At 32.8% G+C, this 22,752-nt stretch overlaps 3 protein-coding genes across 3 annotated transcripts; 2 read left to right on the top strand and 1 right to left on the bottom strand.

The window, feature by feature from the left end:
* Positions 1-398: 398 nt before the first annotated feature.
* LOC133185690 (FAST kinase domain-containing protein 4-like) lies at positions 399-8,373 on the top strand. The gene is made up of 7 exons (XM_061320997.1): positions 399-492; positions 1,671-3,169; positions 3,481-3,605; positions 3,992-4,097; positions 7,367-7,439; positions 7,946-8,060; positions 8,208-8,373. The coding sequence occupies exons 2-7, from the start codon at positions 1,684-1,686 to the stop codon at positions 8,295-8,297; spliced, it is 1,995 nt and encodes a 664-aa protein (XP_061176981.1). The 5' UTR covers positions 399-492; positions 1,671-1,683; the 3' UTR covers positions 8,298-8,373.
* Positions 8,374-9,445: 1,072 nt separating this feature from the next.
* On the bottom strand, positions 9,446-15,307 carry LOC133191304 (ras suppressor protein 1-like). Its single transcript, XM_061327084.1, has 9 exons — positions 15,101-15,307; positions 14,837-14,887; positions 14,475-14,542; positions 14,060-14,112; positions 13,675-13,793; positions 12,987-13,069; positions 11,537-11,651; positions 10,639-10,771; positions 9,446-10,484 (listed from the first exon to the last, which is right to left on the bottom strand). Exons 1-9 carry the CDS (start codon positions 15,207-15,209, stop codon positions 10,400-10,402), a joined length of 816 nt encoding a protein of 271 aa, XP_061183068.1. The 5' UTR covers positions 15,210-15,307; the 3' UTR covers positions 9,446-10,399.
* Positions 15,308-15,487: 180 nt separating this feature from the next.
* Positions 15,488-21,491, top strand: LOC133190873 (probable cytosolic iron-sulfur protein assembly protein CIAO1 homolog). Its single transcript, XM_061326589.1, has 4 exons — positions 15,488-15,536; positions 20,215-20,365; positions 20,482-20,731; positions 20,866-21,491. The coding sequence occupies exons 2-4, from the start codon at positions 20,222-20,224 to the stop codon at positions 21,474-21,476; spliced, it is 1,005 nt and encodes a 334-aa protein (XP_061182573.1). The 5' UTR covers positions 15,488-15,536; positions 20,215-20,221; the 3' UTR covers positions 21,477-21,491.
* The last annotated feature ends 1,261 nt before the right edge of the window (positions 21,492-22,752 follow it).

Here is a 22,752-nt window from a genome sequence, read left to right as displayed (position 1 = left end):
ACTATGCAACTTCAGAATGTCAAGTGTAGAGGAACGAATATCACCAAACCTTGACATAGTGAAGATGAGACCTGTAGTAAATGTCTAGCGAAGATTCGATGGTGAACTCACTTATTTAACCCCTGTTTAAATCTCTTAATTTAAGAGATTTTCTTAATGCTTTTTAAGAATATCATTTTGGCCATAGGCCACAATTTGCCTTGGACCGAAGTGCCGTATTATATTATTATTGCGTTATGTTCGTTTAGCACTGAAATAAAAAGCTATAATATGCATGCCGATGTCTCAACTAAAACGTATGGAAATAAAGTAGAATAAAAGTTGATCGACTTAATGAAATAGTAGACAAAACTGGTTCTCCAGAGATTGGATACCAGACAGATTGACCTTTCCGGCCGACGTTTAGTGGCGTTTACAGGGTTTACCTGTTATTATTATTATTTTTTAAATACCATGCCCCGATCGTAGAGGATATATCCAGAGAATATCAAGGTTTTTATATTTTGATTACATTTTAATTAATACATTAGGATTTTTTTGAAAGAAAAATCATTTTGGTTTTACATAATGTTTTCAGCTCGAATTGCCTCAAAATGAAAACCACAAGAAGCAAATCTACTGTACAGTGTTGCACTAAAAATAAGTTACAAATCAGTGGCAACGAACTTTTTGAAATGTCCAACTTTAAATAACATTGTAGATACTAGCAGAGACGTTATATGTCTCTGGTAATGTCTAAGGCACAACATATTTCTCTTTTTTTCCCCCTTGGTTCAGCTTATTGGTATTAAAATAATCTAATTGTGTCCTGGAACAAGCCCTTACAACAGTTAGAATCCGGTCCTATATAGTTGCAATGTAGCAAAGTGGAGCAGATTTGCTCTGAAATGATCTTGAAGGTTACAAAAGAGGTTACACTGAAAGTAAAGTTCTATCAAATTAATCATAACAAACCCTTTTGAGGTTGTAAATGCCTTCTACCCTAGAAAATAATCCATATTAAGACAATAGTTCACCTCATTTTTCTTGCTTCAAATTTACACGCCATGTCGTAATTCATAAGTGTTTGAATTATTCATAGTAAATGTCTAGATAAGAATTACCTCTCCATGTTTATTTTGCTACATTGACAACACAAGAAACAAATTTTATTGTTAAACTGGATCTGTAGGATAATATCATTTTAACGGTAGAACATTCTATCTAATTTGGCATGTTTGGGGAAATCCATTTATTTATACATTTGTAGAGTCTCCTCTGTTTATAATTTGCTACTGTGTAACAATTTGGACATTTTCTTTTATCATGTCAGGTACAAAAAGCTAGATCATTTTAGCATGTTATACTGTATATCCGTTTTTTTTTTTCGTGATGATCTAATTTTCACATTTTTAATTCGCAAAAAATAAAACATGCAGAAATTATATCGGTTATTGTGTGCCATAAAAACGTTACCTTTTTTTAATTTGTTTTTTTTAAATCGCAAAAAATAACTTACGCAAAATAAAAACTGTACAAATCTACCCCTTTTTTGCAAAATTTGCAACACGCGAAAACCCCCCCCAGATAAACAGGTTTTTTGATTGAGGTGGAAAACAGCTGTACAGTGTTGAATACCAATCAAACCATTCGGATTATCAATAATGATATTCGTTTTCTTACTTTGACAGAATCACGTAAAGGATGTCTTCCTTCAGACAATTACTTCCTTTGCGTCATGCAGTCAGGGGTGTGAGAAGGTGTGCCCAAGGATTTCCTCACTTCCAGAAATGGCAGCAGCACCATCTTCAACCCAATGCCATTTTTTGTTCTATATCTACAGAGGTTGATAAAAGTAGTTCTTCTGATAAAATCAAGGTTTTGTCAGAGTCTTACAATGAAGAATCCATTGAAAAACAGATTGAAAAGTCAGGTGAAACTGACAAAGTTCCTGCAGCATTGGATGGAAACACATCAACTTCAGCCTGCGAACCTGAGACAGATCCAACTTTCCTCTGCATTTTACATATACTTGAAAGTAACAAAACAGGAGGGAAAGCTGAAGCAAGGGAATTATATGATGCAGTTCTGGAGGCATATAAGACAGAAGATAAACACAAACATCTAGAAGTTTTTATTAACATACTGAAAGCTCTCAATTTGAAAGGAGATGCCAATAGTTCAAAGCAGGTACAGATTCTGCTTTATTGTAAGGAAATCAAAGGGCTGTTTGCAAGCATTCTAAGTGCTTTTACAATTTACAGTGAACATGAATTGATGAACATACTAGCCTGTGATAGGAAATTTCGATTTTTAAGTTTCAGTCAGGAAAAAGCTCTGTGGGAAAATATACTTAGTCATTTAAACAAACTTAGTATTTTGACTTTAATTAGATTGTATGATATGTCCAAAAAAAGAAAAGCATGTCCTGATGCTAGGGCAAAGATTATCAAAAACATTTCAAGGCGTTGGATGGAGGTCGAAAAGGGGACTGAAATTTTATCATTGATGAATATAATGTTACAAGAAAGTAATAGGACATCTGACACCTCAATGCTGGATCGTTTGGAGGAGAAAGCTCTACAGAAAGTGGAAACATTTAGTTTAGATGAAAACATCAAAACTTTGTATACTTTGTCCAAAGGCCAAAGAAGAAACTTACCTTTAATAAAATCGCTGGCCTACTGCATCAAAGAGAAAATGACTGACCAAGTTTCCCTCAGTTCATTAGCATCAGTTATGACAAGCTTAAGTATTCTGAACATTCAGGACTCCACTTTGCTTGGGCTTCTGTCTGACCGAGTTTCAAAGGTGTCAGGGGAGTTGAGAGATGACTGGACTCCACAGGATTTGAGACACCTATCTTCAGTCCTTATGTCCTGTGCACACCTGAGGTGGTTGAAATCTCCCCTGGAGAAAACCTTTTTGTCACAATTCCAAAAATTTCAAGATCATTTGACCCCAAGTCAGCTTTGTCATGCAATATACAGCATGAGTAAACTGCAGTGTTTCACAAGCCAAGAGAAAGATGTGATAATGCAAATGGTGGAAAAGTTGAGAACAACAAACATAATAAAAGAAAATCCCAAGCTGTGGCTCAATATGGTATTGGCACTAGGATGGAGTAACTGCTCTGATGAAGGGCTTCTGTCTACTGTGCTTCAGCAGACTTTTGTAAATATCATACAAGGTAATCAAATGTATATATATACAGTACATGAAAAGATGTGTAATCCTCCAATGCAGTTCAGGGTGAACTAGGGGGGATCACAATTCAAAAGGGAGAAATACTTAGGGTTATTTTTTACCTTTCATAAAATCATATAGGTGACAGAATATTCACCAAGTAAACGTGAATGCATAACATATACAAAATGCAATGCAAGAATTATTGTATGTATGTATAAAAATATGGTATACTTAAGAGGTTGATTTCACTGTATTGTCAAGATCTGATGAAAATAATACTGGTAATTTTTTTTTTTCAATATTTTCATACAGAGAATTTCCCAGCAATGGTGCCAAACATTAGACAGCTGGAATATGAAACCACCATAGCATTTCCTAATTTCCAGTATCCAAAACCTAATCTTAGAAGTCTCAAACCAAACAGGACCTCCTCCAAGGTGATCATTTTATACTAAATATGGTGAAAAGTATTCTGTATACAGGTTTACTTTTTGCCCCATTTTTACAAACAATTTATTAAGTTTACTCAAACATAATTGTGTCATAAGAGATATTACTCTGTCTCATTACATTTAATCAAAGTTACATTTGCCCTCTGACAGTGTTCAAGAGGGGAAAATGAAAAAAAGAAGAAAATTTCCCTGTATACAATTCTGCACATTGCATTGATTATATGAAGATATCTAAAGCACAGGTATTTTCAGTGTATTTAAATCTGGTTAAGCTACATGTTTATATGGCAGAAAATGAAGGGAAAACAAGTTTTGGCATTCATAAAGAAGCATGCTAATGAAACTAAGATTAGAATGTGCTTCTCTTTCAGCCTGATTCTACAGTAGAAGGTGTGATAGAAATGGCTCATATTTTGGATCGTAACATGGAGGACGGTGTTCAGACACGCGTACTTACTCCTCAGGGACATGAAATAGGTTAGTGTGCCCTTTATTCTTTATGTATTTGACTTCAGCTTCAACTTTATTGTCACGTTACGACCTAATAGCAAACCATTTTATACCAATTCAGTGTAAATGATCTACCACAATTTCCAAACCCATAACTTTTGAACAGTTGGTGCTAGGGCTTTTTTCATATTCCACACATGTATTCCTTGTGACAAGACCTTTCTTTGGGTACTAGCATATTTGATCTCTTGACCTTGGAATGTTACCTACTTTTGAAAGACTTACCAAACTTTTAACCTTGACTTTTAATCTTAACCTTTTGAACAGTTGGTGCTAGGACTTTCATACTTCACATGTATATTCCTTTTGAGACAAGACCTTTCTTTGGGTACCTCATGACAGACCACATATGACCACATTTGAATCTACATACATACATACACCTCATTGGGATGCTGGTAGACCTTCTGTTCTTGAAAAAAAAAATGTTCCTTGGGATATGATTTGAAATAAATTGTATATACCTTTCACACAGATGTTTATATATTATACATGTAGTATGTCTAATGACTATAATTATAATCTTTCTGTTCTGGAAAAAAAAATCAAAAGATTTTCATTGTCAGATTTTGACCTCCTGTTTGGACCCCAACCTAACCAAGGGGGAAAATAATTTGAACAAAATTTACATGCACATTCAGTAATATATATTAGGGCTGTGTATTGAGCCAAATATTTTGATATGATACAATACAATATTTTACAATGCGATATATTGGATTCCTTAACAAGTCTATCAAAAAAGTCTTATACATGTATATCATTTAATGCATGAATTTTATAAAAACTAATTGTTTTTGCAATAATATATCATTATTGATCAATTTTAATTCAAAACATTTAAATATAATCTTTGGTGATTGAAATTCTCCACTTTTTCACAAAATTATATGAAAAACTGCTTGTCCGATACGTATTGGAAGTTATTTTTTTGATACGATACATTTCTTGAATATCAATACAATCATGTATATTGATACAGCCCTAATATATGTATACATGTATGTGTAGCATTCCTGTAAAGTTTATCTTTTCTAGCATAATAGAAGAGAAGATTTTTAAATGATACCTTCCTATTTTCTTTATTTCCAAAGGGGTGAGGCCTGAATAATATTTGAATTCTTCAAATATATGCTACCTTTTTAGCTCACCTGAGCTGAAAGCTCAAGTGAGCTTTTCTGATCATATTTTGTCTGTAGTCCGTCTGTCTGTCCGTCCGTCTGTAAACTTTTCACATTTTTGACTTCTTCTCCAGAACCACTGGGCCAATTTCAACCAAACTTGCCACAAAGCATCCTTGGGAGAAGGGGGTTCAAGTTTGTTCAAACGAAGGGCCACACCCTCTTCCAAGGGGAGATAATTAAGAATTTGTGAAAATTTTGTGTTGTGTTTTAAAAATCTTCTTCTCAAGAACCATTAGGCCAGAAAAGTTGAAACTTATGTGAAAGCTTCATTACATAGTGTAGATTCAAATTTATTCAAATCATGACCTAAGGGGGTAGGGTGGGGCCACAATTGGGGATCAGAGTTTTACATAGAAATATATTGGAAAATTCTTTAAAAATCTTCTCAAGAACAATAAAGCCACAATTAGTCATATTGATATGGAATCTTCCTCAGGTAGTGTAGATTCAAGTTTGTCCAAATCATGACCCCCGGGGCTAGGGTGGGCCACAATTGGGGATCAAAGTTTTATATAGAATTATATAGGAAATATCTTTAAAAATCGTCTTCTCAAGAACAAGAAGGCCATGATTAGTCATATTGATATGGAATCATCCTCAGGTAGTGTAGATTCAAGTTTGTTCAAATCATGACCCCCGGCGATAGGATGGGGCCACAATGGGGGATCAAAGTTTTACATAGAAATATATAGGAAAAATCTTTAAAAATCTTCTTCTCAGGAACAGGAAAGCCCTGATTGGTCATATTTATACGGAATCATCCTCAGGTAGTGTAGATTCAATTTTGTTCAAATCATGACCCCCAGGGGTAGGATGGGGCCACAATGGGGGATCAAAGTTTTACATAGGAATATATAGGAAAAATCTTTAAAAATCTTCTCAAGAACAACAAAGCCACAATTACTCATATTGATATGGAATCATCCACAGGTAGTGTTTATTCAAGTTTGTTCACATCATGACCCCGGGGGGTTGGATGGGGCTACAAAGGGGGATCAAAGTTTTACATAGAAATATATAGGAAAAATCTTCTTCTCAGGAACAGGAAAGCCCTGATTGGTCATATTTATATGGAATTATCCTCAGATAGTATAGATTCAAATTTGTTCACATCATGACCCCCAGGGGTAGGATGAGTCCACAATGGGGGATCAAAGTTTTACATAGGAATATATAGGAAAAATCTTTAAAAATCTTCTTCTCAGGAACAGCAAAGCCCTGATTAGTCATATTGATATGGAATCATCCTCAGGTAGTGTAGATTCAAGTTTGTTCAAATCATGACCCCTGGGGGTAGGATGGGGCCACAATGAGGGATCAAAGTTTTACATAGGAATATATAGGAAAAATCTTTTCAAGAACAGGAAAGCCATGATTAATCATATAAATATGGAAGCATCCCCAGGTATTGTAGATTCAAGTTTGTTCAGGGCATCCTCCAGTAGTAGGGTGGGGGATCAAAGTTTTACAAAAGAACATATATAGGAAATATCTTTAAAAATCTTCTTCTTAAGAACAACAAAGCCATAATTAGTCATATTGATATGGAATCATCCTCGGGTAGTGTAGATTCAAGTTTGTTCAAATCATGACCCCAGGGGGTGGGGTCGGGCCACAATGGGGGATCAAAGTTTTACATAGGAATATATAGGAAAAATCTTTAAAAATCTTTTCAAGAACAGGAAAGCCTTGATTAGTCATGTTGATATGGAAGCATCCTCAAGTATTGTAGATTCAAGTTTGTTCAAGGCATCCTCCAGTAGTAGGGTGGGGCCATAATGGGGGATCAAAGTTTTACAAAAGAACATATATAGGAAATATCTTTAAAAATCTTCTTCTCAAGAACAAGAAAGCCATGATTAGTCATATTGATATGGAAGCATCCTCAGGTAATGTACATTTAAGTTTGTTCAAATCATGACCCCCCCCCCCCCCCAGGGTGGGGTGTCAGACACCTTTAATGAAGAAGAGCAGAGCCATGACTCAGGTGAGCGTTGTGGCCCATGGGCCTCTTGTTTTTTTTACTGTTCCTTGCCGTTATTTGCATTTTAGATGTGTTGGTGTTGGTCGACAACAATGGGAAAGTAATTCCATTCTCAAGTACTCAAGGATCCAGTGTTCAGAAGTATGTATTGTTATACTACATATCTTCACTCTCTGTTAAAGTTACATGTAGTTCTTTCAACATAAAATATATTGCTTTTCTGTTTTGTTTGTATAAAACTATAATGGTTAACCATTTCACAAGGTAAAATGGATACATGTTTCCAGTCGGTTTTATTTGGTTCCTATGTAAAATATAAAAATAATTTAATACATTTATGATTTCAACAGGGTATACAATATAATAGATAATTTTAAGTAGTCCATGGAATATTCAGATTGTGTTTAAAGTACAAAAAATAAAGTTGCAGAGTATTTAAATGAATGTTTTCTATGAAATATAATTGCAAAAATAAAAGTTGAAAAAGTTTTTGTGTCACCTTCTATGGAAAAAAAAATGAATTGAAAAAGGTACATGTATAATGAAAGTTATACCCCTATGATACAGGTGATAGTTAAGTAATAGCTTGACTCGCACACAGTGATGGATTATTGTGCATTATTAAATGGCACTGTGTGCATTTTCAGGGTTGCCATCAAAGTTTTGAGGTACCAGAATACAATTAAACCTCTACTGAAGCCCACTGGGGATGTCACTATGTGTTTACGACATCTCAAGTCTCTAGGATATAAAGTGGCGGTGGTATGTATTTCCTTACAACGCATGGTTTTCCATTAATACATGTGAACATGCATATGTCTTTCATCTGCAAGGCATATTGTAAAATTATAGTGAATATTTAAAAAATACCAAGAAAATTTATTGGTTTCTGCATTTTTTTTTTCCCAGATACCATACTATTCATGGGCAACAATCCAAGGCAACTCTTCAAAATTAATGTATCTGGAGAGAGCAATTTCAGACAGTATGAAACAATAAAATAAAGAATATGATTGTATTTATAATGTAAAATTTTAATTTAAATTGTGTTGAGAATAAAAATATTTTTAATTTCTTTCATTCGTTTTTTCTGTCACATCAGGAACTTTCTTTTGATCAAATTCTTAGGAGGTGCAGTCAGAAAAAGTTTGTTGGAAAGGATTTCTATAGCAAGGTTTCATTTCTATGGCCAAGGTTACAGTTTTTCAAAATAGGTCGAACTCCAAGGTCAAAATCAATGGTGCACAGGGGAAGGTCTTGTCACAAGGAATATTCATGTGAATATGAAAGCCCTAGCACCAACCATTCAAAAGTTATGGCCAAGGTTAAAGTGTTTCAAAAGTAGGTCTTAACTCCAAAGTCAACGACAAAAGGTCAAAACTATTGGTACCTTAGGAATGGACTTATCACAAGAAATACACACATGAAATATGAAAGCCCTAGCACCAACTGTTCAAAAGTTATGACCAAGGTTAAAGTTTTCTCAAGTAGGACAAACTCCAAGGTCAAAGGTAAAAAGTTGTTGGTACCCAAGGGAAAGTCCTGTCAAGGAATACAGATGTGAAATATGAAAGCTCTAGCATCAACTGTTTAAAAGTTATGGCCAAGGTTAAAGTTTAATCTTCGATTAGGGGAGCATAAAAAGTTCTTGGGACTTCAAACTCACTTTGATATATCCACGATATTCAACATATTGATGTGTAAGTTACCACAGTATTCAACATATTGATGTTCAAGATACCATGGTATTCAACATATTGATGTTCAAGATACCATGGTATTCAACATACTGATGTTCAAGATACCATGGTATTCAACATATTGATGTTTAAGATACCATGGTATTAAACATACAATGTATTGATGTTCAAGACACCATGGTATTCAACATATTGATGTTCAAGATACCATGGTTGTTCAAGATATCAAAGTACAATTGTAGATCATATATTTGGAATATGATTGTTTAAGGCTTTTCCAGACCGTTCATATGAAATATGTCATAAAAATGTCTTACAAAAAAGAATTTATCAAACAAAATCCAAAAGTTTAGGGGGTGTACATCTAGCAGGGAGGGAGGGGTCCTGTCCACAAATACCTTTGATAATGGAGGGCTTTCATCCTTAGAGAGCAATAAGAAAAGCCTGTACATATGTAGGATGTTTTATTTGTTATGATGTACACGTACTAAGTACATAACATACAATATGCAATTTAAACATATAAAAAATGTCACAAATATTCATGCACATCAAGTCCGATTTTATGCATTCTTAAATGATAGATAAAGTTCTTATAAAACTTTTCAATCATAATGACCAATTGACCATTTCTGAAAACATTTGTAATACGTAGTAAAATTATATGCAGTTAATGCTTTCCTTTCTCCCTTTCTTAAAATCACTGAATAATCACATGATCATTAAATATTACAATCAGTCATAATATTGAAACAACTGTAAAGTTTCCCTTATTAATGATATTTTTTATGATTACAGCACCAACCCTGAGGCATAACATTTTGAATTTAAAGAGGATAAAAGAGAAATATGATATACATAAAAAATATTGAGCCTGCAACAGAAGGTAGATCTGAATTTAAAGCACATAGCAAATTTAGATGAAAGCACAGACAATATTCCAGACTACCAGCTAATTGCAGCCATAATTGTAAAAAAAATAAAAAAAAAAAGCTTTCCAAAGCTTTAAGAAATACAAGCATGAAAATATAAGACTTGTAAAGAAGCTACTATTAGTATTTAGTTTTTCATGGGAGTTCAAATAGCATTAACATTTGAATGACCCTTTTAATGGGTATACTGGGTTTTGATACTGAAATGTTTAAATACCCCAAGACAACATAGCACCTGCAATGGGAAAAAATATTCTTCTGTACATTTGAATGGTTCTAGTTCTCTAGTTCCTACTTTGTACAAAGCATTCATATTTCCTCAAGAGAAAAGCCATCATTTTTCACTCGTAACAAATGGCCAGACATTTACACACAAGGGCTACTCTATATGTATACATGTAGCTTTGAGTATTATAAGAAGCTCATTTCTAGTCTTGTTTACACATTCTCCTCTATATATTTCATTGGTTCAGCCCATTCGACTAATCTTCTTTGATTTGTCGGCAGGTTTATTTGGAGGAGGAGAATCAGCTGCAATATGGCGGCCATATAAACTGAAACAGGTAAATTAAATAATTCAATCCTACAAGTCATAAGCTCTGATATTTTACAAGTACAGTACAATAACAATGGTAAAGTAATGAACTGTCTCTTCAGTTTAACTTAAATCTTTTGAATATAGACTGAGACATTACAAGTGACACTTACAATCTATATGTTTCTGATCGAATATAATCAAACACATGGGAAACGCCCACTTGGTACTGGTCAGCTATTGGTGTCACCCAAGGGTTATTTTCGCCACGGAAGACCTGTTTAGATCCCACTAGATCTAAATTACCTGTAATCAAACTTCACATGGTTAGAAAATACATGAGTAATTAAAACTATACAATTAAATTCATAACTAGAGAAGAAGGGCAACAAAGTTCACCTGACTCTGACAAATACACCTGTTTATTGATATTACTATATACCAAATATATGTTTCACAAGTTCTAAAGAAACTTAAAGCTATTATCAGGAACAAAAGGGACAGTTGTAATACCCAAACTTAGTTGTTTGACTCATTAAATTTACTATGACACCTGTAACTTCATAAAAGCACCTGCAAGATCTTAAAAGCAGAAACAGTATGAAAATTACTGTAAAATCATTTTTTGCTGGGTAAAAATTTGTGTGGTTTGAGGAAAAATAACTTGTTTGAGGGGATTTGATTTCATGATTAAAGGAGAAACATTATACTGCAGAATGGAATTTTAACATTTTGTGGGGGATAGGAATTAGTGGGTCTCTTCTTCATACCAGGAAAACAATGAAATTCCCCCCCCCCCTCCCTTAGAAATGACAAAATACCAGTAAGTGATTTCACAGTACTCTGGGGAATTGTGATGAAAATTGCAAAATAAGGCTCAAATTCTTCCTTGCCATTATTCCCTGCTAATCCTATTCAATACTTAATTGAAATATCGATAGAAATAAAATAGAGGTTATAAATTCCCATAATTTTACTTGGATATTAATTCCTTGCATATAAGGAATCTACAGTACAAAATAAACATTATCAAATATAATCCCACTTTCACTGAGAATTTTAGACACATACCTATTTCTGGTGGTAACACGGTCAGTCTGTTTCCCTGTATGTGTAATTCTCTAAGGCGAGGCAGATCTCCTACTTCCTTTGGTAATGCTACTAAATCATTCTCCCTCAAACATAACTGAAATCAAACAGGATGAGACATAGTTAAAAAGGAATCTTAAAGCCACCACAAAAGAAAAAGAAGCACAATCTGAGATATAAAAGTTTCTTTATACAAGTATTAAATAAACTAGAAATCTGACCAGTCAGCAAGGGCCCTGCTGAGGGATAGAAATATAAGGGTGCAAATTAGGGAATACAAAAATTAAAAAATATATGAAGACAAATAAGCAACAGCAACTGTATTTATAAAATTTCAAGATAATTCTTAGATATCCAACAACCTGTAAATAGTATCCTTGTATTTACATAAGGCAGTAAAAAAACATCATATCTACAATAACTCAATTAATAAAGAAAAATGAAGCATGTGTTTTCTAAAATGCCAGCCTTCAGTGAATGCAAACATCACCCAGTCTTGACCTTTAACTTCAAAACAAACATCAGCTGCAGACAAAGATGTTAATTAATCTTAAAGTTTTAGTTAAAGATAATCCTCTAAAATGTTCTGCAACCAGCAAGATAAATAATCCCAGGGGATTAATTGCACTGCTCTCTCATCCTTTTCTCCTAAGTTTACAATAAGAACTTTTTTTCAGCAATGGTAGAATGAGGTTATTATCTGACTACCTGTTAAAATTAATAGTATTCTTGAATTTACATAAAGCAGAAAAAAGAAAGAAAGAAAAAAAAAACCAACAATATCTTTATCTATATCTTGTTTTTAGAATTCAATAAAATCATAAATCATTGTGTATTTTACCAAAATAAAGTATGAACATTATTTAAATCTACATTTCAGAGAATGTAAGCATCATTCAGAATTGACTTAACTTCAAAACAAACGTCATTTGCAGACAGAGGTGTTAATTAATCTCAATATGACAGATAAAGATAAATGCTTTGGATTTTCTTCTGGAGGAAAGTTAATTAATCCCAAGAGACTCATTGCAGCTTTCATAGTTTACAATAGAAACATTCTCAGCAGGTATCTCTCTTTGCCCATTCATTCTTATATAAAGTTAAGGAATCTACCCCACTACCCCAGCTCCAAACTGGATGACATAGAGAACCAAACTTAGCATCAAAATATGTCTTACTGCCTATTCAACCAACATACTAAATTTGAACTTAATTGGTCAACCCTTAAAAAAGTTATTAGAAAAAAAAAAGAAAATTAGTGGACAGAAGAATGACAGATGGACAGACAGACAGAGTGATTACTAAAGGGCACCCACAAATCCTTGCAGGGCCCTAATAATTTCCTTACTGGTTTATGTTATTAAAATCATGTAATACATGTATATATGTTATTAATTATGATGTTCTGCTGTACTTCTTTGTAAATACTTACAATTTGCAGATTCTTTAGTTTTCCTATTTCTGGTGGCAGATATTCAAAATCATTGTCTCCAAGATAGAGAGCCCTTAGTGTGTCTGGAAAAAACCCAAGATTTTTTACAAGTTCTTGGTCTACTTGTAAGTACTATATTCATTATAATTAATGGACTACTTTTGAGTACTGTATCACCTATTAGGTTAACTTTATTAAAGCTATATATGGCATAGCTAAGCTAAAAAATAAAAATACAAGATTGAGTGTAGATGAACATGATATTTGTTATTTACCTTCAAATTAAAATTTCACCGATTTTGGACTTGAATAACCCCAGGTTTCTATCGTTAAATTGACTTTAAACTGTGTCTGATATTTAAATGTGGAGTTGGTAAATAAATCCATTATTAATTTTTTCTAACATCTATAAAATGTGATTGATTTAAATTGTGTAATTTACAGGAAAGTCCTACTCCTATCTTTATATAAAGTAATAAAACAAATAGAAAGATCTCTTTAATTTTAGTTAGTCTGAACTTATCAAAAATACCCCATATATGACTTTAAAGTTTTTTCCTGCACTTATGCGTATAGATACCACTGATATATTATAATTACATGTCTGAGAGATCAAAATTTAAAAAAAAATGTATACAACTCATAAATTTGTAGTCCCAGTAGCATAACTGAGAACATTTGTACTTACCCAAGCAAAAGAAATTTCCTGGGAGAGATTTTTCACTTAGGTTGTTATACGTCAGATCCAGAACCTCTAGGGCTGGGAAGGCACCAAATCCACGAGGTAACATATTCAGTTTATTCATTCTAAAATACATGTAATAACCCACATTATTAGTAAGTTTAACATAATTCATACACATTCCAGTCAACTAGTGTCTACAATTAAATCAGAGTGATCTGGTCCATTAAATATCAAAAACTTTTTATCTGCTTTATACTGACTTCAGAAGTAATCAGATGAATTTTCAGGACTCAAAAAGTCCTTCAAGAACTTGTGTGATACTATTTTTAAATCTTAGGATAGCACATTATAGTGACATTACAAATGTATAAAAATAGTCACAACGTACCCAACATTAAGTATTTTCAGTTTCATTAAGGAATTTAACGTGCTGGGCAGCTCCTATTATAAAGAAAATATGTCATCAATTGAATTATTTTAAATATTGTGGCTCTAATGCAGTTATCTATTCTTTTATTTATTTGAAGCAAAAACAATTTTTCAAAACCAAATTTATTTACTGATAATATCATTACAAGTGTTATATGTGACAATGTTTCTCAAGGTAATAAAATCATATATATATAAAATGCAAAGCTCTGATAATACATACCTTTATGTGGTTTGTGATAACACATATACCTTTGTGTGTTTTTGATAATACCTTTATATGGTTGAGATAATACCTATATGTGGTTGAGATAATACATACCTTTGTTGTGTTGATATTTACATACCTTTATGTGGTTGTGATATTTATATACCTTTATGTGGTTGTTGAATAAATTAAGGTGTTCAAGATTTGCCAACTCTGTTATATTGGCTGGAACCTCTGAAATTACATTTGGTTACAAAAACAAGTCTTTTTGGCAACTTCATTCAGGAAGACAGCATAAAAAAAAAAAAACTTTGGAAATCTAGGAAGTTATGAATTACTGGATACATCACATGTATATACTTAACTCTTCATATATTATATGTTTCATGTATTACTGTATCACAATGTTTACACATAATATTTCGCTCATGCAATCTACAGAACTTTGGGGCAATTTAACTCTCGAAACTGATAGATCCTTAAGAATAAACAAGTACATCGCTGATATGAAGCTGAAACCGTACATACCGCTGATTTTGTTGTGAGACAGTGTCAGTCTTGTCAGGTGCTTTAAGTCCACTGGAATAATATGAAAAATCAACATCAAACGTTACAACGACACATACATAATATGCATACAATCATGTATTAATACAATAAAGCCCAGATCAATATAAAATGACAATTAATAGAAGCTGCAATATAAAGATATCTTATGCGATTTTCCCCTATCATCTACACTATTATATATTTGAAGAGAACAAAACACAGAGGACCTATGGTTTCACTTACAGAGGCCAGGTATATTTAGACTCGCAATTCCTTTATCAACCAGGTCAAGTTCTGTATTGTTTTGGTCTCCTCTACATTCATCAATATATTTCTTAACCTTGCTCGACATCTTTATGGAACTCAAAAACACTTAATGCTGTTGGAATTTACAGAATGCCAATTTAGGAAATATTTACTCCGGAAGTGCCTAACAACACCCAAAATTCCTCTCATGCGCAAATAAAATAATTCTAAAAATATGATTGATACTTGGATTATTTGATGATTTAATTTCAATATTTATCTAAATATCTGAGATTGGATCTATTATAAATTTACATTGCTTCCTGCAAATATTAAGAATGTTTTATCAATATCAGCGTAGGGATATAAAACTATTTTCAATATGGCTGCGCCCATGACAAGAGTGAGTCCACTTCAAGAGGCACTTGACTAAGTATTTTCTTTTACTGTTGTCTTTGTGTTTTGACATTTTTCGGTCAATTGTCAACTTGAAATGAATAAAAATCTTTTTACCATTTTGATTAAATGTTACACCTGGTGCAAATAATGAGATCTGCATGGTGATCCACTGACACATAGATAGTGGCACCAGAGACATAACATTTTATGTCTCTGGTGGCACTGTTAAGCCTTTGTAAAAATAGTACAAAAAGATGCAATGGTGGGAAGGGGGCAGTCATTAGTGGGGACCAAACATCTAGCTGTAATATTGCTTTCCATTGTGCCTCACCAGGTCCAGTCCAAAGACTATTTCTACCTACGTACATGTAGCTATTAATAGCTACCTAGGTATTTAAACCTACCCAAAGTAGCTATTTTCACCTACTTTTTGCATTACTTGTCACTATTGTCACTATTACTAATTCATAAATTAACAATTTTGCATAGTAATAACTAATTAATGCAAAATTGTTAATTTACGAAGTAATCATTTTTTGGCCAAAATTTTCTTGTATATTCATCAGTGTGACTGTATCAAGAAATTTGGAACTCACCATGTTGCGCCATTTGGCCACAAAATGCAAGTAATGCATGGCCACAAAATGCAAGTAATGCAAAAAGTAGGTAAATATAGCTACTTTGGGTAGGTTTAAATACCTAGGTAGCTATTAATAGCTACGTAGGTAGAAATAGTCTTTGGACTGGACCTGCTCACATCTGGGTTGCATTCAAGATTGTAGCTGTTAGCCTAGCTGCTAGGTTAGATATCTATGTCATATTGAACAAATGTATGAAATAAAGCTTGTTATGGATAGGCTAGCATATCATTCAAGATCCATGTAACTGATACAATATTGAACAAAGCCCAGGAGAAACTTTTACAATGAAATATATGGAGATAACAAACAGTATTCAAGCTCAAAAGTCCATTCAAACAATACAGATCAGGAGCAGAGCAAACACGGACTTCTCAAACATCAGAGGTGGGATCAGGTGCCATGGAGGATTGAGCATCCCCTGTCGATCGGTCACACCCACTGTGTGCTCCTTGTCATGATCAGGAAATAATTAAAAATCCATGGACAATTCAGTGGGTAAATAATGGGACATACTAAAACAAGTCCCACGGGGAAAATAAGTCCCACATGAGTCCCACAGAAAAATAGTAAGTCCCACCAGGAAATATGATATTTTAGTAATGTTTAAGAATATATCTTTATAGATTATCATTGTTTAAATATATTTTGAATAAAAAATCATTTTAAAAAAGTGTTTAGAAGCATATTCTGATTGGATAAAAAACAAAGAATGATAACTCTTACATCCTCACATAACTTGAGTGCAATATTCCAAGTCCCACTAATAATGACAACAATTTAGTAGTTTTTGAAAACAAATATTTATAGATATTATTATTATTTAATAATAATTATCTTTCTTTTTTTATTAAAAAAAAATGTTAGAAGTTCAGGATGTTTATTATGATCTTTTACAAAGAACACTCCTACACCTACTTCAAGTAACAAGCCATCTAGCATGTCTAGTGTCAGACACTCAGAGTAACAATTTTCATTTCAAGCTAACATAATTATTTAATTATTCTTTAACTCTTATAATTTTTCTTTAAAACAAAACTCTAACATGTTTAATAGTGATTTTTTCCATATAAATTATAACTTTCCCTCAAGAAATACAAACAGAATATCAGTATACAGTCATATTTCTCTGGTTCAAAAACCTAATTAATAGATTAATTATATTAAAGTACATATATTCTGTATTGAAAGAAAATATTATAAGATTTTATGAAAATTCCATTCTCTATGTCCTCGATTTATATGCTTCCTTTCTAATGACTTGTCAAAATCTAAAAACAGCATCTATATATAATCGATTTTGATCCTGATCGAATTATAAATAAATAATTTTACAATATCAACATATGAACTTCTTTTTCTTGTGTATAATTTATATATATATATATATATATATATATATATATATATATATATATATATATATATATATATATATATATATATATATAAAATTCAAGTTTTTCTGAACCAAAGGTTTTTTATTGTTTGCTCTTGAGTGCACTAGCTGGTCAATGATTCTTTGTTTATAATATTATATATATTTTGTGAAAAATCAAATTTACTTATTAGCATGATTTGAAATTAGAATTAAGTGATAAATAGCTGTCAACAGTGATATATTTCAATGATATCACAATTCTTTTTTTTTTACACTAAACTGTATGTATTTTATAACAATTGAAGTAAAATGAAGATTTAAAATACTGCAAAAATTCAGAATGCCATTTGATCACTTTCACAGCTATATAACATGATGAACTTGAAGAAATAGCATGTGTATTATATATTACTTTTTATTATATAGTCTATCTATAGTCCCTATATAATCTATACAAACGCAAACAGTTCATAACACTACATATTCACTGGTTTTGAAGCCGTATTCACCGGAGGGTCGGTGCGCGTGCAGCGGCATTGTGACGTCACAATCAACACCTCAAACAATGTTGTAAACAATGGTTGCAACGGCTGGAGCCAGCTGTGTATCTGAGCAGGAAAAACATTAGCCAAGTCGCAGGATTATTTTCTAAACATTTCGATGTCTTACAAACAGCAATAGGAAAACACGGAAGCTATAACTTGTAATCTGGACATTTTTCTTATTTTTCCATGACAGAAGTTCATAAATGAAAGTGGTATCATCATGCAGCCTTCAATGTCTTATTTATTCAAATCCGGACTATATAATAAAACAATTATGGACTCTTTCTGTGGTGAATATGGTTTGTTATTTACCAGAAAAATATCAATATTGACCTCGGCTTCGCCTCAGTCAATATTGATATTTTTCTGGTGAATAACAAACCATATTCACCACCGAAAGAGTCCATAATTGTATAATGAATTCAGTGACATTCAATAAAGTAAATGCAGAATTTCAGAAACTGATGAATGGACTACCTAAAGTTTGGCTCCTGCTGTCTGTATTTCAAAGTTGTTCATTAAAAACTCAACTTTTCTTTCTCATCAAAATTAAAATCAACATCTAAATTTGTTGTTAAAAATTTGGCTTGTACATATAAATCAAGATGTAAGTCACTATAAATTTCACAGTTTAGTAAGAAATATTTCACATTGCTTCTCCAATATTGACAAGTTCTACACGTAGGAGTGTTAGTGGATTAATTGATTTATCTTTCCATTTCTATATTTTTTCCTCAATGGATAATGGACAATTGTCAAAATTGGACATAGAACTCATCTGGTATCTGTATTGCAAAATCTTTATCATTTTTGTCAGGTACAATTAGTGGCTTTCCTAAAATCCTTTATTTAAAAATTGAAAATAACTGTACCCTATCTACTATAAAAATTATTGTAATAGGTATACAAACAAAACAATGCAATTTTAGGGAGATGGAAAGGTGTGAATAACAACCCCCAGGTGTTGTGTACAGGTATATCAGGGACGTATCTCTATAGGTCTCTGTGTATATACACAATAAACAATTGGGTCTGTCATGGGTGTCGGGCAAATTAACAAAGTTGTTGTTAAAATAAATAAAACCAAAGTAAAACTTTGATTTGTAAAACAAAACAATATAATATTAAAATAAAAATGAAATATTGTACGTATATACATTTAATGAATATTTTCAAACAAATAAAAGTCTCGAGTTAAACAGAAGAACAAATTAAATTCAGAAATAACTTCAATTAACTACCTTTTTTAAAAAAAAAAAATTTAGACACACATCAATATGACTTATTTTCATGGAAAAAAGTTCCAACCCAAAAGTTGAGCGGTTTAGCAGTGCCAAGATCTTGACGAACTGTTCTTAACCATTGTTTACATGAAACAGAGTTATCGTTCTTGACTGTGGTCCGACAGTTACAATCCTCTATTTATCACACCAAAGTACCTTTTATCAGATTTTTTTTGATAGATGATCAAATAAATGTCATATTCTTTCAAAGTAAACCTTTATTATATGTATTTATTAGCTCCTTAGCTGTGGGACTCACGTAGGACTCATGTGGGACTTATTTTCTCTGTGGGACTTGTTTTAGTATCAGCGTAAATAAGGGACTAAATAATGGCCTAACAACTAGTATGAAAAACATCAGTCAGCATTTGACTTAATGATAGATTGTTTTTGCTGACAAGGTCATTGTATCAACCATAGAACTTATGAAATGATGACTTTAAACGAGCCTGTTGATATTCTTGTTTCATCAACTTGTTTGTCAATAACTTACCTTGTTTTAGAAATTGTTCATATGTAAAGCATGCTCTTGCGTATCTAATTAACTGAGAGATATAAACCCCATATGCAGGTGATGAGGGTATATTGCTGCATAAGGGAAGTTGACAATTGAAAAGTTAAAGTCATCACGTTTATCATAAAGCTTTGTTATTAGATTATCATTAATGTCTTTTTCTACAAAGAATTCCTGTAATAACCCAAAATATATTAGAGGCACAGGGCATACACACCCAGCAACATTAATTAAAGACTTAAAAACCTATAATTTTAAAAAATCATGGCAATTTTTTTTTTTAACATTCTTAAATAAGTACATGTCACTAACATCTCTTTGATTTTTGAATCATTATTTTTCTTTTTTCAGATTTTTCATGGCTAAAATACAAGAATTGTTGACTCTGTCTGGTCACCAAGACCGGGTTTGGTGTGTGGCATGGAATCCATCAGGAACATTGTTGGCATCCTGTGGTGGAGACAAAGCAATAAGGATATGGGGAAAAGAGGGGGACAATTGGGTAATATGCCTTATTCCAAGACTAAGAGCTTGTAAATATACATGTACTGGTTTTTGATTTTTCACAGCTAAGTTTTTCTCATGGTTCATACAATATATAACAAATACAAATTTCAGGTTTGTAAGAGTATTCTTGCAGAAGGACATCAAAGAACCATCCGTAGTGTAGGTTGGTCTCCTTGTGGCAATTACCTAGCTAGTGCAAGTTTTGATGCTACCACCAATATTTGGAGCAGAAAAGAGGGAGAGTTTGAATGTATTGCATCCCTTGAAGGTCATGAGAATGAGGTCAAGGCTGTATCCTGGGCACCAACAGGGTCATTACTGGCCACCTGCAGTAGAGACAAAAGTGTTTGGATTTGGGAAGGTATGGATTGATTTTTTTAAGGAATTAAATTTTATCAAATGTTATGGTACATACAAATGTAAGATAAAAATTCTTCTTTTTTTTTTTTTGAGATCACAAGTTTTTGTTTTGTTTGATGTGATTTTCTTATACAGTGACAGAAGATGAAGAGTATGAATGTGCAAGTGTCATCAGCAGTCACACCCAAGATGTTAAGTATGTTGTATGGCATCCAACAAGAGAAATGTTAGCATCCTGTAGCTATGATAATACAATCAAAATGTTCAAAGAAGAGATAGATGACTGGTCATGCTGTAACACACTCGAGTCCCATACCTCCACCGTATGGAAGGTCAGCTTTGATCATACTGGTCACCGTTTGGTGTCGTGTAGTGATGATAAAACATTAAAAATTTGGCAGGAATATTTACCTGGAAATCCAGAGGGAATAGACACCACGGGGAAAGAATCGACATGGAAATGTGTGTGTACATTATCAGGATATCATACTCGAGTGATTTATGATGTTAGCTGGTGTCACACAACTGGTTTGATTGTATCAGCCTGTGCTGACGACAGTATTAGAATATTTAAAGAAGAAGATATATCTGACAAGAACCAACCTTCATTCAGCCTGGTCTGTTCTCAAAACAAGGCTCATTCACAAGATGTGAATTCTGTGTCATGGAATCCTAAAGTTCAAGGACTTTTGGCCTCAGGCAGTGATGATGGTGATGTAAAACTGTGGAAAATGATGCTTGATTAAATCTTACGAACAGAACATGTATTTAATTTTTTTTCATAATTAATCTGAGCCAGATGTTAAAATGAGCTTTCTCATCAAAGTTTGAGCCACATATTTATGTTCATTATAACATATGCATCTTTTATACATGTCAATAGGTAAATGTACATACTCTTACTTTAAAATTCTTATCTCTGGGGAACCAACCAAGCTTGTAACAAAGCATCCTTTTTGGAAGGTGAAATTTATGACCAGTGGTTCAGACCAAAGATGCATGTGGTTAACTTGATCATATATATGATTATTATAAAGTCTTCCTCTTTACTCCTGGACATCAAGGAAGCAAAATATGACCTGATTATAATTAACAATGAGCCCTTACCCAAAAGTGTGAAATTCATGAATTCCTAGATCAACTAAACTTGCCACAAAGCATCCTTTGATGAAGGGGATTCAAGTTTATTCAAAGAAAGTGCCCTATCCTCTTGAAAGGGGGGAGATAATTGAGAAAAAGGCAAAAATAGGATGGGTGTTGGAGAACTACTGGGCCAGAAATATATCTTATCGATACAGTTTAAGTTAGCTCAAATCATGCCCCAATCCCCTCCCAAGGAGTTCACAAGTATAAAACAATAATATACATGTAGAAAGTGTAGGATTTATGAAATAGTAATAAACATGTTGAAAGTGTAGGATTTATAAGAGCAATACTGTTTTATGAATCCTTCACTACCTATATATTACTGTGTTATAAATCCTACACATTACTCTTATAAATCGTACACTTTCTGCATGTATATTACTGGTTTATGAATTGTACACTTTCTGCATGTACAGTATATTACTGTTTTATAAATCCTACACTTTCTCCATGTTAATTACATAGTTTTATAAATCCTACACTTTCTCCATGTTAATAGCGATTCTCTGTAACCACTTAAACTTCTTTGCCACGCATGGTCACCGATTTTGATGAAACTTTCCCCATTATTACAACTTGACACCAGAAACATATATCAAATAAAATTTCGTTGCTATGTGTCTTGGTTGCCATGGTAACAGCCAGAAAAGTTGGAAAAATTGAGATTTTCAGCTACTTTGAATCTTTATTAAGCCTTAATAAAGAATAAGAATAACAAACAAACCATTCTCCCCAAAACCTGACACCTTGTTGCCACTTATGCTATAAAGAAACTATTTAGAATTTATCTCTAAGTAAGTGGTAACCATGGGTACATTTGGAATACATTCTAGATGCTGAAAAATGCAGAAAAACGCTCAATATTCACTAATGATA

Source organism: Saccostrea echinata, unplaced genomic scaffold (assembly GCF_033153115.1).
Source record: "Saccostrea echinata isolate AGI-Se365-2 ecotype Australia unplaced genomic scaffold, CSIRO_AGI_Sech_v1 ptg000001l, whole genome shotgun sequence".
NCBI classification, from domain to species: Eukaryota; Metazoa; Mollusca; class Bivalvia; order Ostreida; family Ostreidae; genus Saccostrea; species Saccostrea echinata.
This window is presented reverse-complemented; position numbering and strand designations above follow the sequence as displayed.

Coding starts and splice junctions, on each gene's coding strand:
- LOC133185690 (XM_061320997.1), top strand. CDS start 1,684: ATGTCTTCCTTCAGACAATTACTTCCTTTGCGTCATGCAGTCAGGGGT. Junction 3,170..3,480: donor TTTTGTAAATATCATACAAG/GTAATCAAATGT, acceptor ATTTTCATACAG/AGAATTTCCCAGCAATGGTG. Junction 7,440..7,945: donor CAAGGATCCAGTGTTCAGAA/GTATGTATTGTT, acceptor GTGCATTTTCAG/GGTTGCCATCAAAGTTTTGA.
- LOC133191304 (XM_061327084.1), bottom strand. CDS start 15,209: ATGTCGAGCAAGGTTAAGAAATATATTGATGAATGTAGAGGAGACCAA. Junction 14,543..14,836: donor GTCTCACAACAAAATCAGCG/GTATGTACGGTT, acceptor ATGTAATTTCAG/AGGTTCCAGCCAATATAACA. Junction 13,070..13,674: donor AGGAAATTTCTTTTGCTTGG/GTAAGTACAAAT, acceptor GGTTTTTTCCAG/ACACACTAAGGGCTCTCTAT.
- LOC133190873 (XM_061326589.1), top strand. CDS start 20,222: ATGGCTAAAATACAAGAATTGTTGACTCTGTCTGGTCACCAAGACCGG. Junction 20,366..20,481: donor GAAAAGAGGGGGACAATTGG/GTAATATGCCTT, acceptor TACAAATTTCAG/GTTTGTAAGAGTATTCTTGC. Junction 20,732..20,865: donor AAGTGTTTGGATTTGGGAAG/GTATGGATTGAT, acceptor TTTCTTATACAG/TGACAGAAGATGAAGAGTAT.